Source organism: Martes martes, assembly GCF_963455335.1.
Source record: "Martes martes genome assembly, chromosome: 4".
NCBI lineage: Eukaryota > Metazoa > Chordata > Mammalia > Carnivora > Mustelidae > Martes > Martes martes.
In genome coordinates this window covers 176952600-176970270 of record NC_137891.1, presented here as the reverse complement: position 1 = coordinate 176970270, position 17671 = coordinate 176952600, and the positions used below count along the sequence as shown (strand labels likewise).

Genomic DNA, 17671 nt, shown 5'->3' with positions numbered 1-17671 from the left:
ACTGCAGGTCTATGCAGCCTGCAAGGCTATATGCTGTAGAAGTGGCCAAGATCCAGTTGCTGCTGCTTCCTTCTAGATTCTGGAACACGAACAGTTTGTCTCTTGGAAGTCATGCCGTGGTCCCTGGGGTACCATCAATAAACTACTTGGGATGAGGGAGAGCCCCCCGCCCCATTCCCGAGTTCTGTGTCACGGCAGAGAGCCAACGTGAATGATGATTTCGGAGTTATGTTTTTCGTTTGCCTGTTTGTTTTTTTAAAGATTTTTTTTTATTTATTTAACACAGAGAGAGAGAGAGATCACAAGTAGGCAGAGAGGCAGGCAGAGAGAGAGAGGGGGAAGCAGGCTCCCCGGAAGCAGGCTCCCTGCTGAGCAGAGAGCCCGATGCAGGGCTCGATCCCAGGACCCTGAGATCATGACCTGAGCCGAAGGCAGAGGCTTAACCCACTGAGCCACCCAGGCGGATCCCCCCACCGGAGCTATGTTTTAAAAGCTGTCCTGTTCTTCGGTTTTGTGATCCAGTGCAACTTCTTAACTCTCTGAGCCTGTTTCCTTTTCTGTAAAACAAAGGTGTTGCTATTGATAATTCTCATTGGGGTTGGAGATCGTAACCATTTACTGAACGTTTACTAGGTGCCAAGCTGAGGCTCCAAGGAGTGACCTAATGAGTCCAATGTCAAGTTGGTAACGGTATAAGTGAGATTTAAAATCACGGATGTCTAACTTCAAAATGTATCTTCTTCTCCACTATGGTGTAATACATGTTACAGAGGTGAAAGGAGATCATTAATGGAAAGTGCTTAACACCGGGCTTGGCACAGAGTAACTGCTTGATATTTATTGTTGCGCTCTGCCGCTGTCGTGACCACCACCACCATCATCTTCATCCCTCCTGCCATCTCCCCCACATTTCCTCTTTGTGATTATTTATTTTGACAGACCTCATCAAGGGCTCCTGGTGTTGTGGAGTTAAGCCGGTTAGCACCCTGTAATGTTCCCAGACTCTGGAGGCACGGTGACCTGTTAGAGCTCTGGCTCTGCTACTCTCAAAATGTGCACGAATGAGTCATCCCACCTCTCTGTGGCTCAGTTTCCTCTTATATAAAATGGGGATGACATTGTGCCTGCCTCAAGGCTCACAGTGAGGATGACATGAAGTAAAGCATGTAAAGTGTCTCCCAGGTGTTTAACAAATACGAGCTGGAGAGACCACCCCTGAGAGACTTGTTAACTAAAGCGTTAGCCATAGGTAGGGCACATCCAATGCAGAAGGGCCTGGACGAAAGCCTCTTCTACCCACAGTGTGCCCCGGACCCAGCCACGTGCCCCCCCTTGGACGTCGATTTCGTTTTTGCAGAAGGAAGTGGGTGCTCCCTGCTCTCCCTACCTCTCAGGGTCAGCAGGAGGTAAAATGGAACAGGCAAGCATAATAGAAGGGTTTTGAGAAGTCAGACTTGCCACACGGATGAGAAGTTTTATGATGATGGCTTTGGTCCAGCCTCGGGTTGCTGTCAGCAAATTTCTTGATCTGAGGGCAAAGGCACTGTTGGATGTGGGCAGAGGGGTGAAAGCCCGTCTGGAGGCTGCTTCTAGCTGCTGGGTGGTGGCAAAGCCAGTAACTCCTTCCCGAACTCTGAAAATCCCTTTCTTGCCTGCCAGGATGCCATGCTGGTAGCTCTTAAGAGCCTCATGCCAGCCTGCCTCTTCAATGTCATTGGGTTTGGATCCACGTTTAAGACTCTCTTCCCTTCCAGTCAGACCTACAGTGAGGTAAGGCAAGGGCAGGGCTGGGTCCAGAATGGGTGGGTGGTGAGGAGCAGAGGGAAAGAAGAAAAAGAAAGCGTGGGTAGCACTGAGGGCTGCCTCGGAAGCTGCCCCACCCCTTGCCTTGTAGAAACTCAGTGATGCCCACGCCAGAAAACTCAAGGTTGTCTCTGGGTAGGCCATTAGCTGACATCTCATCTTCTGACATCCCTCCTCTTTATAATGAGGACCATTTGGGGCAAATTATGGGTGTGCTGGGAGAGAGGGCACAGGGAAGGGGTAGAGAGGGGATATATCCTGCTTCTGTTTCAAGAGAAGGATAGACTCATGCAAGTTTGAGTTAAAGGAGTGAATGGTAAGGGGTTATGGAATGAATGGGTGGGGAGGGGGGCTAAGAATAGAACTCACAAGGCTCAAATGACAATTTAGAACAAGAGGACGGGGCCCTAGCAGCACATTCAAAACAGGAGCATATCCTGTCCAGGTCTAGGAACAGGAAGAAAGAACGTAAGGGAGGGGAGGGAGAAAGGAAGAGCCTGTTTCAATGAAAAATAACTTTATAGGCTTTTAAAATACAAAAATAATATATATTGATTATCTCACAATTTTTAAATCTGGATAATCAAAAAGAAAATTTAAGAAGTCTTCCATGATCACATCAGAAAAAAAAAAAAAGGAAAGACCACCATTAAGAGCTCAGTATAAATCCCTCCGGACCTTGTTCTATGTGTTTACACACATTTTTAATAAAGATAGTATTATTAGATCTGCCATACCATTCTGTAACCTTCCAACACAGCAGTCTATCATAAGCATATTTCTATCTAAGTAATATTAATCTACACAATAACTTCGATGGCTGCCTTGTATTTCACTACACAGATAAATTGGGACCAATTGAACTAAATTCCTACTTGAGCATGCCAGTTGCTTCCATATTTTTCTATTCAGTCATCTTTGTAGCGAAGACTCCACACCCATCCTTAATGATTCATTGGGATAAACCCTTAGTCTTATTGGCTCAGAAGGTAAATATCCATTTCAAGAATTTTGATACATGCCATTACCCCAAGCGTAGATGTTGGAAGAGCATCTTCATGAATCAGGAGCAGAATATCTGATATCCATCTGGTGCCAGGAGTCCTTGGACAATTGGTTTCTGCAATGCTGATCCAGGAGGAAGGGAATCTGAAGCCCACATTGGGTGCATGATTTCTTCAAAGTACTATAGGGATTTAACACCACAGGCAGGGCTAGAATTTGAGTCTTAAGATTTCCAGTATAATGGTCTTACCACTACGCTTCCTGCCTCGCTCATCAGAAAAGGATGTGCCGAGCAGTCGGGGCTTGCCATCCTACCTTTTCCGCAGGTGTTTATATTTTTAATGAGGAACAAAGAAAGGACAGTAGTAAGTTAACAAACCACGGACAACAGCACTTAGGGCATTCTTAGGGGGTATTATTGGGCAGAATCACACCCAATGAGTGGCCATCCTTCTTCCTGTGCATGGGACAGAGATGAAATCGGGAACATGAGTCAATTCAGTGAGACCCAGCTAAGATCTAGGGAAACAAAGTACTCATCCTCCAGGGACTTACAGTCTCGGTGTCATATGGTGATCCTGGGACTACCTTCCCTGTCCATGGCCCTTCCCTGCAGGAGAGCGTGGCCATGGCCTGTGATAACATCCAGAGAATGCGTGCTGACATGGGGGGCACCAACATCCTTTCCCCGCTCAAGTGGATCATCCGTCAGCCAGTGCGCCGAGGCCACCCGCGGCTTCTCTTCCTGATCACAGATGGTGCCGTCAACAACACCGGCAAGGTGCTAGAACTGCTGAGAAACCATGCCTTCTCCACCAGGTGGGCACAGGCTGAAGGTCTAGGCCTTGGTTATCCTGGGCTGTCCTGGGCTGGGAGGTGCCAGAAGTGGGGCGTCATGGAAAATGGCAGAAGGAAAGGAGAGAATTCCAGTTCCTACAGTGCTTTGTTTCCAGGGTGGTTGGTGTAACTGACTTCAAAGTTTGCCTCTTTCCCTCAAGAGTTCAGATGGGATGCGGTAACACCTCATCTCTGCATATAGCTCCCAAAGGGCAGCCTAGGGGGAGGAAGTCCTTCCTGCTCCTTTGACTCTGTCCTGGAGTGAGAGTTAATGGGCTGTTGTGAGTGTTGGTGCCCACTGATGCCCCTCTGCCTTCTCCTTCACCCGCTGCCTGATGCTAGGATCAGCTCTGAGATAGCTCTCCTCATTCATGCTCTGTCCCTTTCGCCACCAAAGGGACAAAAGAGTACACAGAGGATGGGAAGTAGCAGCCTCTTTCTTTCCCTTCTCCCAGGTGCTATAGCTTTGGAATTGGACCCAACGTCTGCCACAGACTGGTGAGAGGGCTGGCAACTGTATCCAAAGGCAGTGCTGAGTTTCTGGTGGAGGGGGAACGGCTCCAACCCAAGGTAGGCAAAAGGAGCTCACTGTGTTCTGGTGCCAGTACCTCAGAGGCCCAGACTGGTCATACAGCAACTCATTGGTGGGGCTGGGATTTCATTTCACCCAATCTGAGCTCCCCACTAGGCCGCCATACACCCCAGTGATAATCAGAGAGGTAGAGGCCACAGAGTAGATCGTCCCCAGGATCACAGTACTGGAGCCAGTAGAGGACACTAGGTCCACAGGTCTCCAACCACTGAATCACACGCTCCAGCCACCGGCTGGGCAGGACTGGGGCTTCTGAGTCACTGCGTCTGTGCTTATGGAGTTGTGTTCAGGGTCATTTCTGGCCACATTCCTGATGATGACAAATGGTGGCTCAGAAGCATTTAAAGGACCCAGAAATCAAGGAAATTATAGTCATATATAGTCTCCATTTTCTGCACAGTTGGAACCAGAAAACCACAGACAGAGCAGGATTTAAGAAGTTCATAACTGGGGCGCCTGGGTGGCTCAGTGGGTTAAGCCTCTGCCTTCAGCTCAGGTCATGATCCCAGGGTCTTGGGATCGAGCCCCGCATCGGGCTCTCTGCTCAGCAGGGAGCCTGCTTCCCCTCCTTCTCTCTCTGCCTGCCTCTCTGCCTGCTTGTAATCTCTGTCTGCCAAATAAGTAAATAAAAATATTTAAAAAAAAAAAAAAAAGAAGAAGTTCATAACTACAAGAGGTTCACTGGGGGATAATATCTGTGAAAAAAAAAAAAAGAGGAAGAAGCAGGAAAGAGAACTCTTCAGCCTGTAATACCCATGCATACCTGTGAAAGGAAAGGAGGGAAGCAGGACTGAGCAGGGAGAGTTTCACACTGCAAGTCTGGCAAGGTCTCAGCCAACCCAACAGGGACCTCGGGAGCAAAGATTACTCATTAGGTAGTCAAATCAGGCTGAAATGCCTGCACCAGTATCTGGGCAGCTCAGTCATTGTGGGAGGGCTTCCAGAGGGAGGTGCGGTCTTGGCTTGAATGCTGGGGCATTTCATCTGGAGACTATCACCTAACTGCATTCCTTGCAGCAAAAGATCATAGTCTTCCTCAAGGAGATGTGGGAGTGCACCCTTATGGCTCTCACAATTCCCAAATCATTTTTCCCCAGCTTTGCAGTATATCTGAAGAAATCAGCCTAGGTGAGGCTCAACCACAGCTGTCATTTATTGAACACCTATCATGAGGCAGCGACTTCAAATCCAGTATCTCAACTAATTCTCCCAACTACACTGAGAGTTGGAAATTACTCACTTTACCAGAAAAGGAAACAGAGGCCCAGCAAGGCAAATTAACTTGCTCAAGATCACTATCCAGTCGCATGCTTTGACACAAAATTTCTCTGGGTCCCAGGCTAGTCACAACCTTACTTTAGGTCTTAGATCTCCTCCTTATAAAATGCTAAGCTTAGAGAAACAAGATCTGCTCCAACTCTGACATTCTAGTAGTCTAAAAAGCTCAGAGGCATGTTCACTGCTGGACAAGCCATCCCAAGACCTAGTGTGTCTTCTTCTCTGCTCACACCCCCTCATGCTCATACCCCTGTGGTCTTTGTACTCCTCCTCTGTGCATGTCCCTGCTCAACATACCCCCAACCTGTGTTCTGACCCTGCCCGACAGATGATCAAATCCCTGAAGAAGGCCATGGCCCCAGTCCTGAGTGATGTAACTGTGGAGTGGGTCTTCCCCGAGACCACCGAGGTCCTGATCTCACCTGTGAGCACTAGCTCCCTCTTCCCTGGAGAGCGGCTGGTGGGATATGGCATTGTGTGTGATGCCTCCTTATACATCTCCCATCCCAGATCTGTAAGTACTTTAGACATTCTGGAACAGTGGGGCTCCAGAACCATGCGCACAAAGCCACCATTAGCTGGAAAGGTTATTGGTGGCCTCTAGGAAATAAGTGGGTCTAGGTTTACAGTTGTGGGGTCTGGTTGCCTGACCGTGGGCATGCAGTCATGATGACACTGCTTGGGTAACTGTTATCCTCACAGCATGTGGTTCTTAAAATCTCCTGCAGCAGAAAAATTGGGAGAACGTGTCTAAAATGCAGAGCCCAAGGGGTGCCTGGGTGGCTCAGTTGAGTGAGTGGCCAACTCTTGATTTTAGCTCAGTTTTTAATCTCAGGGTCCTGAGACTGAATCCCACAAGGTGCTCTGTGATCAGCAGGGAGTCTGCCTCAGGATTCTCTCTCCCCTCTGCCCCTCTCCCAGCTTGCTCTCTCACTCTCTCTCTCTCTCTCTCAAATAAAGGGGCACCTGGGTGGCTCAGTGGGTTAAGCCTCTGCCTTCAGCTCAGGTCATTATCTCAGGGTCCTGGGATTGAGTCCCACATCGGGCTCTCTGCTCAGCGGGGAGCCTGCTTCCCCTCTGCCTGCCTCTCTGCCTACTTGTGATCTCCCTCTCTGTCAAATAAATGAATAAAATCTTTTAAAAAATAAATACATAAATACATAAATTTTTTAAAAAGATAAAGTAAAATGCAGGGTCCCTGAACTCTGCCTCTGAAACTAATGCTATATTTTAATTGAATTTAAATACATTTCAACTTGATTTTAAAAATACTTACAAAAAAAAATAAAATGCAGAACCCAAGCTCCAACCCAGGTCTACTGAATAAGTCTTTGAGGGTAAGATCCAGGCACCTGCATTTGACATAATCTCCCCAAATTGATTTTTGACAAACAACTGCGTGCAGAACAACCACACTCAGGTTTCTTTCCCTAAAAGCTCTATTCAGGTCATGTCTCCTCAGATGAGTTTGTGTTTTACTCACACGAATCATTCTCTTGTATGTGGTGACAGAAGTGAGATAAAAGTGAGGAACTTCTCAAAGGAAGGTGGAATTCATGCTAAAATGTGGGGGATTGCCTGAAATTCCCCCATCCCTCCTCTTTAGTGAATCTCTCCACTTCTACTTGAATGATTTGTCATCTTGCTTCATTTTCAAGCAGGAGTCACCAACTCATTGCCTAAAGGGACTGGCAGGTATAAAACGAATAAAATGAACTTCTAAAAATAAAAGGGGAAAACACCATGAAGGATAGCAGTTATCACGGGGTCCATAGGCAAGAGGGGTGGTGAGGAATATGGTGAATGGGATGGCACGCGACCATCTCAACTGGTTGGCCCCTCCCCAGCGTGGACTCTGTGTTAAAGGTGTTTTCAATCTTGCAAGAGAAGTGAGAATGGGTGTGTGTTATTTCCAGCTTTTAGAATGTTATACAGTCTCCTAAGAATCACGGTCAGGGTAATGGTTAATGTGTTATGGAGAGCGGGGAGTTCAAAAGCAGGGAGAAGATGCTAAACAGAATGTTGGTCAGTCTTTGAACAATCTTCTTGGAGGTCTGGGAGACATCTGATCATCAACAGACTCTACCACTGGAAGGAACCATCAAATAAAAGCCTTCTCCTTTCCTTACCCATAAAACTGGCCAAGTTTTCTCCTGATACCACCACAGCTCTTGGGGAAGGGCACCCTTGCCTATGGTGGTTTAAATACGACTTTCCCTCCTTTGGAAAGCAATCTAGAAATAACTAATGAAATTAGAAATACATAACTTTTCAGCCCAAAAATCCCTCCTAAGAACCTAACGCCTAGAAATAAAAGTGATGCAATGGATTTATGTCAAAGGATTCACCGTAGCAATTTTTTATGGTGCAAAAACAATGGATCCCAAAGCAAAGGCTTAAAAATAAGGAGTAGTTGAATATTGTGCAGTCAGAAGTTTAAAAGAATGGCTGATATGCAGGACTTCCAAAATGTTTTAAGTGCAAAATTCAAGATACTGATAAATGCAAGTAATATAGTCCAGTTCTTGTTAAATAAAAATTACCCCCAAAGCCCTTATGTTTTATATATATATATGTGTTTATATCATGGAGAATGGAATGGAAGGAACAGATGGTTCATTTTGTTAATTTTGGTTACCTACTTGGAGACAGCAGTGGCATTTAGAATTACATTAAAATTCTTTTAAATAAAGAAGATAATTAAAAATATAAACAATATAAATGTTATGAAGAGTCAGTTCCATTCACCATCTCTTAAACGGAAGTCTGCCCAAATGACTCAAGCAAGAAAAAAACTTTCCTCTTATTCCAGATCCTCAGAGATGGAATGTCTCCCACCTCCTGTCCTACCCCTGCCTCCCCTACAGATGCTCTTTCTGACATCTACTCCCAGCCCTCTTTTCTCTGCCTCCTTCCAGGACAAGAGGAGACGATACAGCATGCTTCACTCCCAGGGGTCCAGTAGCTCCGTCTTCTACCACTCCCAGGATGAGGGTCCCAGCCCAGATGCCAGAAACTCTGCCAAGAGCATGGGGTCACACTTCAACCTCAGGCAGCCCAAAGATGCCCAGCCAACCACTGGAGACGCCACCACTAATCCTGGTTAGTCTGCTTCTCCTTGTCTTCACTCCTTCTTCCAGGGAGGCCATGATTGCCACATTTTACTGAGCACTTACTCTGTGCTGAGCACTTTATAGAACCCATCTCACTGAATAGTTAGCACCTGTGAAGATGGGTCCTAGTTTACCAATTTTACAGATGATGATACTGAGGCTTGGGGATGTTAAGCAACTTGGCTAAGCTCATGAAACCCAGCAAAAGGGAAGGTACAGACAGGTCTAGAGCTGTTTGCATCCAAAGCCTCTTTATGGTGCTAATTTCCATTCATAGGGCACTTATTGATCACCTACTAAGGCTAAGTACCAAACACAGCGTGGGAAACAAAGATGATGCAAACATGAATTCTTGTCTTTCAGAAGCTCTCTGCCTAGGGGAAGAGATATAATTGGCTCTAACGTTGATAGAAGCAGAGTGACAGGGACCACAGTGAAGTTTAATAAGCTGTGGGAGGTCCCAAGAAAAGACACATTGTTAGATGATATCAACAGAGACATAATGAGGGCACTGCTTCTTAGATGTGGGAAGGGAGAGGAGATTCCAGGCAGCAGAAACTGGCTGAGCAAAGATGTAGAAATGTGACACCTAGAAAACACATCGCAATTGATTACTCATGTGTTACATTTGAAGCACAGGGTACACTGAAAAAGGAGCAGAAAGGACAGTAGCTGGGTGGATGGATTAGGAACCCAGTTTACGTAAGGCATTCAAAGCCAGGGGAGGTGAGACTTCTACAAATATTTCAGCAGGCAAACAGTGGCTAACGCAAGAAGTTTCCAAGCAGGAAAGGAGCATGCAAGCCTCTCTCTCTTTCTCCACTCTTCCCCACCCTGCTGGCTCCCCTTGTCACCCAGCTCTAGACTTCTCCCAGCGACGGCGGGCATACAGCACCAACCAGATCACCCACCACAAGCCCTCCCCAAGGGCCCCCACAGCAAGCGACCCCACAGTGTCTGCCAAGAGATACCCACTTCGGAAAGCCAAGCTGCAGGACCTCACCAACCAGAGCATCACAGATGCCCCTTGGTGGCAGATTGATCTGCAGGTACCTGAGCAGGGCGGGTTGGAGTTGGGGAGACCATAGCTGGGGGGAGAGCCGTCTCCTGCTTCAGCCACAAGGTCCACTACTTATACTGCAAAATGAGTGTCTTCTTCCTCATTTTTCTGGATCTCGATCTGCTTGAGCCTCTTTATAATAATGGTATCCAGTATTCAGTGACATCACCCATTCTCCACACACAATACTTCCCAGCTGGCCAGGAGCAGCCCCATTGACACTCATTAGAAGGGGATGTGTCCTGTGTATTGTAGAATGTTTGGCAGCATCCCTGGCCTCGATCAGCTGAATACCACCTTCAACCATGATAACCAAAGCTGTCTGCACTCATTACCAAATGTCCCTGGGGAAGAGGGTAAAACCACGAGATGGAGAAACACTGTCCTAAACCAAATTGGTGTTTGTTATTATCTGCATACCTTATCCACTTTCTTAAGAATGGGTTTCGTGTAGCTTTGTCATTGTAAGTCATGGTTCCATAAAAGCAGTCTTTCGCTCTCCCCCTTCCACCCACCATCGCCATCCCTCCCTGCCTCTCCATAAGCTCCTATAGTTCCCAAGGGGAGAGACATGGCCACCTTGTCCCTGCTAGCCCTTCTCTGTGCCTAACCAGGAATCACCTGATGCAGCTGGAAGACACTGACCTTGGAGTCAGGTGGACTCTGCTCCTCAAACGTGTTGCTTACCCTCTCTGAGCCCCAGCTGTCCCATCTAGGAAATGGGGAGAGTAGTTTGTACAGAGGATTGAGCTAACTGCCATCAGCTCGCATTGACTGGCAGCCAACTCTAAGTGGAAGACTTGCAGGCAATGGCTGATAGGAGAGGAAATGCCTGGTGCATCCCCTGGTATACAGTAGGTGTCCTTTAAATGCAACTCTCCTTGGTGAGAGCTCTGGGCAGTTTAGCATCTGTTCTCTCCTGCTTGCTCCTGGCCCATCCTTGCTCATGTCTTTCTGATCACCTGCTCAGCTTCTTCTCCAATCTGATTCTCCCCTGCACACGTGCACACACATGCCTGCACACACACACACACACACCAGCACACATATACACCCTCCCTGAAGCCTCTGGCTGGGTGAAAGGCTGAATCTTAGACTAATCTGTTGCCATGGAAACTGTAGCAGCGTCTGTTTCTCAGTGTGTTGATGATGGTGGGGCAGGGGTGAGGGGAATCCCAGCCTCTGATGGGAGACAGGGATTAAGGACCCCTTGGAACCCAGGAGCCCTGGCTGGCCCCAGCTCCTACCAAGGCCATCCGACCAGTAATCAGTCCCTTTCTTCTCCCACACCCTTGTACCATCTCTAGGACCTCAGGCCCAGAGGAGACAGGAAGGAGGAACCCAGCCCTTGCCCTAAAGCCCCTATCTAGTGGAGAGGCACAATCCTCTTCCCAGTAAATACTTAATAGAGATGAGAAAACCTCAATGACTAACTGTTGACCTAAAAACCTGAGAGGCACTTTTTCTGTTTCACCTTGCAAGTGCCTTTTGCCCCTGCCCCACCCCCTTCCCCCTACCAAGCATATGTGCTCCCGGAGGCACAAAATTCATTTTTAATTAATTTAATATTCTTTAATTACAGAAGTAATACATACTCAGAGTTTGCAATGAAAACTCTCAAACAGTTCAGGCAGGTATAAAGTAAAAATAAAATTATCCCTTCCCTGTGCCTGAACCCTCTGATTTTCAATGTTTCCTTCCAGAAATACTACACACACACACACACAAAACACACATATGTGTTTTGAATAATAACATTGCAAATCTCCAATTATATCCAATTATCATTGGATATCTCCAAAATCCAAACGCAAATCTCTAATTTACTCTTTTAATGTCTTTTTAATTCTCTCTCTCTCTCTCTCTCTCTCTCTTTGGTATTCAGTAAAATTCCTCTTTTTGGTGAACAGTTCTGTGAGTTTTGACATACGCATAGTTCTGTAACTATCTCCACAGTCAAAATACAGAACAGTTGCAATTTACTTTTTAAAGATATGTTTGATCTTGGACATCTTCCCACCCTGGTATGAAGAAATCTGACTCTTTCATTTCAGTGTTTGTTGTGTGGCATTCCATTGCATGGATCTTCCATAACTCATTTGTCAACCCCTATTGGATGTGCATTTTGAGAATGTCCAAAGATTCACTTTTACAAACAACACTGCAACAAAACTACAACACATGCACATAGATATTCGCTTCCTGTGCATTTCCACAGAACTTCTAAAAATGGAATCATTGGGTCAAAAGAGCTTGTGCACATTTAATGTTGCTAGACAGCACACAGCTAAAGTGTCCTCCCACAGGTGTGCCTCAAGTTCATACTCCCATCAATGGTCCACAAGAGAGACCCTGTCTCCCGGTTAGCCACAGTAGGCATCATCAAATGTTTAAATATCTGCCAGTCTGGAAGATGGAAAAAAAAATCATATAACTCGTTTTAATTTAGAGCAACGTTCATGAGGCAGAGCATTTTTTCCATGGGTTTATTGGATACTTTTTCTGTGTATTACCTATAGATACCCTGAACCCGTAGTCTCCCTCTGCCTCCCTGCCCCAGTGATTTATAAGACCTTTTTCTTGAAAATGATCTTTGTCATGTGTGTTGCAGATATATTTCCCAGTTTATCCCATGCCTTTTGGTGTTTTTTGTACCAGCACAAGAACAGACAGATTAAATCCACAATACAGAAGAGAAAGTCCAGAAATAAAACCAATGTACATGTGAGCTTTGATAGGATACAGGTGGGGAATTGATAAACCTTAGAAACTCAATGAATGAACCATATTTAATAAGTGGTGTTGAGATCTGTGCGACTGAGAAAACCAAGGAAAAGGTTTGTTCCTTTTCTTTACACTAAAATAAGTTTCATGTGAGTCAAAGATTTAAGCAAACAAAAATAAATCATAAAAATTCTAGAATTTTTTTTGAGTGGGAAAGACCTTTTAAGCATGACATATGAGAAGACATAAGGAAAAGGCTGATAATTTTAGCCTCCTCCCAACACACACACAAAGTTTTAAACTTTATGGCAAAAAAAAAGAGTGGGTTTAGAATATTATCCCTGGTATGTGATTTTTCACAGTTTTCCATGGTTTGGGCTGTATCCATGCTTTGGGATTATCTGTGTTGATAGTTCTCATGGGTAGTGGAGAGTAGGTTATGTGGCCTGCAGTACTATAGGACCTGGGGTGCCCTGAGAAAGAGCTGTGGCTAGGGCTGGAGGGAAGGGGCAGCCACCAGGACCTCAGCTTCCTCCCCTCCCTCTTGCACTCCTAGCCCTTGCTGAACAGTGGTCTGGACCTGAGCCAGGGCCCCAAACTCCACGGCCCAGGGGCCCGAAGGCCCTCTCTGCTGCCCCAAGGCTGCCAGCCCAGCCTGCCCTCCAGCCAGGAGACCCAGACCTGGAGCCCCATGAAAGAGCAAGATCTTGGGTCTAGCCTGAAGCCTGCCTCAGACAGACGTAGCCCTGGGGACCTGGGTAAGTGCCTACAGGTTTAGGACCTGATCGGGGACAAGGACGAATTCTTGGCTGTAGCCCAGCTTCATATGATACCTACGACTGAGGGCAAACGCCTTTGTCTGTGCCCTTGGGTGGGGGCGGGGGGGGGGAGGCCCCTGGTGCCAGAGAACCTCACCAATCCTGATCTTCCCGGATCAACCTGGCCCTTGGGCTGGCTGTGAGGCTCCCAGTGTCCCTGTGGCTGCACTCTTCATTCCCCAAGTGTCCCCACCCCACCCTATCTGGCCACCTCAGGTACTGGATTCCTGGAGGTGGGTCTGCCCCTTGTTGGGGACAGGTCCATACCATCCAGCTGCCCGAGGGAAGAAGTCGTGTGTTCCTCGAGGTGGGGGGTAGGGGGAAGAAGACTGTACTTGCTTCGCGATGTCTGCGCCCTGGGGAGGAATGATGTCCCTGAGGCTTGACCCTCTGTGCCCCAGCTCAGAGCACCGCCTGGTTGTCCCTCTGCCCGCAGAACCGTCCCATCACCCTTCCGCCTTCGAGACTGAGACGTCCTCGGACTGGGAGCCCCCTGCAGAGTCCGAGGAGCGGATCAATCCCGGCAGGCCCCCCACTCCAGGCCCGGTGCTGGGCAAGGCCGTGGTCAAGGGCTTGCGTGACAGCCAACGTTTGCAGTGGGAAGTGACCTTTGAGCTGGGGCCCCCCGGCCCGGAGCGGGGAGGGACACACGACGCTGACCTGTGGAGCGAGACCTTCCACCACCTGGCGGCCCGCGCCATCATCCGCGACTTCGAGCAGCTGGCGGAGCGCGAAGGCGAGATCGAGCCAGGTGAGCTCCGCCGCGGGCGCGCTCCTGACCGCCTCCGGGAGCCCCTCCTCACAGCCCCGCCCCATGCCCCGCCCCACTTCAGAGCCCCGCCCCCTCCTCGCAGCCCCGCCCAACGCCCCATCCTACAGCCCCCACCGCGATCCTCTCTCCTCCTCCACACCCCGGGCCCTGCCCCCTCCATAAGGTCCCGCGGAAGGCCCCACCCTCCCCCTGGCCCACCCACGGGTGATCTGCTCCCCTCCCCAGGCTTCAGCAACTTCCTTCTTCCCACCGCCCGCCCACCCCGCGCCACTGCCTCCCGGTGTCTCCACTCGGTCCCAGCACAACCAGCCCCACCCTCCACGTCCCCTGCCCCCCACCACACACGCGCACACACACACACACACACAGAGCCCAGGGTTTCATCCCTTCCTTGATCACCTCCCCCCTCCCCCCCCCCCCCGCGCCGACGCGGTCACCCAACCCCCACATACCTCCCGGCTAGGCCTGGGCTCCTTCACCCCTCCCATCCCTTCCGGTGATCCGGTGATCTCTTTCCTTTTCCCCGTCTGCTGCAGTACCCATTCCTTCTCGCTTCCCAGAGCTTCTCCTTGCAGCGCTCCCCGTAGGCCTCCAGAGACAGAACATCGGGGCCAGCCGGATCGCCCCTGACCTGCTCCCCTGCGACCATGCCTTATTACAGAACCCAGTAGACCTAGTTGGTCCACTCACTCATTCATCAACGCCACTTATTGATTTTGGATCATTTCGGGGCCAGGCTCGAGGCTGAACAGTGCAGTGACCACCACAATTCCAATCCTTAGGGCACGCACTAGCGGGGAAGCCGACATGAATCAAATAATTGCGCGCACAATTAATGGACTGCGTTTGTCCTGATTGTCCTATTAAGAAATACAGGGATCCAGGGATGGTGGGGAACTAACTGAGTTCAGGAATTGGAGCAAAATTTCCTAAGACCGTGATTCCTGGGATCACGATGGCGCACACCGAGAATAGATCGGTATAGATACAGAGAACACTTAACCCTCTGGAGACTGCTCACCTGTTTTGTGGGAAGAACTTGGGTTTGGAGGTCAGAGCATCCTGAGTTCTGAGCATCCCAGGGCTACTACTAACTCGCTGTGTGACCCTGTGTTTTCTGCTCTCCCTCTCTGGTTTTCAATCTTCTCTGCAAGATTGTTGCAATGGGCCAGACCAGTGGTCCCCACCCTGCCAGGGGACCTGCGAAATCCTGCAGCAAAGTTTTTATCAGATAGCTGCAAAACGAAAATAGAGAATACGGGTGACATAGAGGGTTTGGGGGTTTTGGTTTTGGTTTTAGATTTTATTTTTAAGTAATTTCTACACCCAACCTGGGGCTCGAACTCACAACCCCAAGATCGAGGGTGGCACACTCAGGACACTGACTGAGCCACCAGGTACCCCATAGAGGACTTTTTTAAAATAACACTCAAGTTATTTAAGGGGTGTAACTATCTTTTTGTCCTAGATGTCTTAGCTCTTTTACATTAAACTGTCCTTATTTTATGAAATGATGATGGAGATTAATAATCTTGGGGATGGGGGTTAATGTCCTTAACTGGCAAGTGGGCAGACCCCTTGATTTGAAGGGCTTCTGGAATCCCAAAGACAGAGACCACTGGTCTAGTCCTTCTTTTAGCTTCCAGCATTCCTGGGTCAGCTGGGACTTTCCGGGTCTGCGTACTGACCCCCAGCCTCTCCCCTCTGCAGGGTCCAGCCGCCGTTATCAGGTGAATGCTGTGCACACCAGCAAGGCCTGCAACGTCATCAGCAAGTATACTGTCTTCATGCCTGTGGACGTGAGCAAGAGCCGGTACCTGCCCACCGTGGTGGGGTACCCCAACTCTGGTAAGGCAGATGGGCTCTTCTGAGGGCCAAGCAGCCCCCCTTGGCTGGTAGAGGGGAACTGGGACACAAAGGAGCACAGACCCACAGAGAGGGGTACAAGGAATGGCCCCGAAGCAATGGGTCATGGTTCAGTCACCACAGGGTGGTAGGTAGGTGAAACCCCACCCACTATTCTGCAAAGGGCCATGAAACCACCCCCACTCCCTTTTTCCCACCAAATGAATAGGACTTGACTGTATTCTTCCAATTGGGACAATGTGTGTGCTCTCTGTAGAAAATTCCAAAATATAGAAAGACATAAAATAAATAAAAATGGCTGGACTTGACAGTCATCCAGAAATGAGTAACTCGTTCGTTACCTCCTTGGCGTGACCGTCTTTCCAGACTTCTCTCTATGAATACCTACACATAGAGAAGTCAAAAGACAGATAATTTTTCATGAGTTGGATTATACCAATATGTGCTGTGTTCTACCAAATGTGGATGTGGAAAAAAAATCTTTCCATGAAGGTGAATGTCTATCACCACTTCAATAGCGACAGGTTTTCTATGTTCATCATCAATTAGACGGGGTTCCAAAGCACTTTATCTACATCAAATGTCTTAAACCTCAAGACAGCTCCTCAAAGTAGATGCTATTATTACCCCCATTTTACAGGTGGGAAGATAGAGGCAGAGGGAGTTAAACTCCTTGCCCAAGGTCACAAGGCAGTGAGGGGCAGAGCTAGGCTTGGAATCCCGTGGCCCGGCTGCAGAGTCTGTACTCCCTCCTGATCCCCTCCATTACCAATTAACGTTTATCAGAACCTTTTCCATGAGCCCCCCCACCCCCAGATACTAGACCTTCATTTTACTCCCCTTTTGATTATTGTAAATTATGGTGCAAAGAACATCTTTTTTTTTTTAAGATTTTATTTATTTTTTTGACAGAGAGAGATCACAAGTAGGTAGAGAGGCAGGCGGTGGGGGGGGGGGCGGCAGCGGCGGGGAGCAGGCTCCCTGCTGAGCAGAGAGCCTGATGCGGGGCTTGATCCCAGGACCCTGAGATCATGACCTGAGCCAAAGGCAGAGGCTTAACCCACCCAGGCGCCCCCAAAGAACATCTTTATGCCCCTGTCAGTTTATCTCCTTGGGGCTAATTAACGCTCTGAAGTAAGATTGCAGGTCAAAAGGCCTGCCCGTTTAAAACTGGGATGAGTTTTAAAGTTTTTCAAAGTGACCTGTCTACAAAGGTTGTTCAGGGGGTCGGCTTTGCACCAACACTGTGTGCTGCGTGTCTTTCTAAACGCTGCCAGGCTTGTAGGCAAGGGAAGAATCTCTCTCTGGGGAATTTTTTTAGGTTTTTTTTTTTTTGGTGAGATACTTTTCATAGGTACATAAACTACATGTACTTTTTCTTTCCTGAATTACATTTTCCTACCCTCTGCAGCTCCTCTTTTCCCCCTTTTTCTTTCTTTTTTGTTTTTTTAGCAGATCTCCTAAAAGAATGTTTAAAAACAAAATGTGCCTCTCCTTGTTCCCGTCTCCCTCCTCTCCTGCTGCTTTTTATCTACGGCACCAAAAGCATCGATGACCTGTTCCCTCTTTGGGTTGCTCTCATTTCGGGTTCTGGCCAGCGGCCCAGACTGTTGCTGCACTAGGCATATCCTCATTCACTGGGCTTTGTCATCCCAAATGACATTCTCTCCCTCCCTGCCCGTCTCAGACCATTCTCCTAGCGTCTATAGCACACACAGCCTGGAAGGTTCAAGGAGCTGGTCAATGTCTTAACCTAAGTCTCACAGCCCCCTAAGACCCAAAGTGTGGTTCAGGAAACCAGGA

At 48.2% G+C, this 17671-nt stretch overlaps 1 protein-coding gene across 1 annotated transcript in view; it reads left to right on the top strand.

The window, feature by feature from the left end:
• VWA5B1 (von Willebrand factor A domain containing 5B1) overlaps positions 1–17671 on the top strand; it is a gene marked incomplete at both ends in the record, with an annotated part of 38760 nt that overhangs the window by 15493 nt on the left and 5596 nt on the right. The window contains 9 exons of the mRNA XM_080799938.1: positions 1660–1770; positions 3425–3627; positions 4101–4215; positions 5844–6029; positions 8434–8617; positions 9487–9677; positions 12969–13170; positions 13667–13981; positions 15713–15850. Of these exons, the coding sequence (XP_080656064.1) occupies positions 1660–1770; positions 3425–3627; positions 4101–4215; positions 5844–6029; positions 8434–8617; positions 9487–9677; positions 12969–13170; positions 13667–13981; positions 15713–15850 (1645 nt within the window). The remainder of the gene's footprint in view (positions 1–1659; positions 1771–3424; positions 3628–4100; positions 4216–5843; positions 6030–8433; positions 8618–9486; positions 9678–12968; positions 13171–13666; positions 13982–15712; positions 15851–17671) is intronic.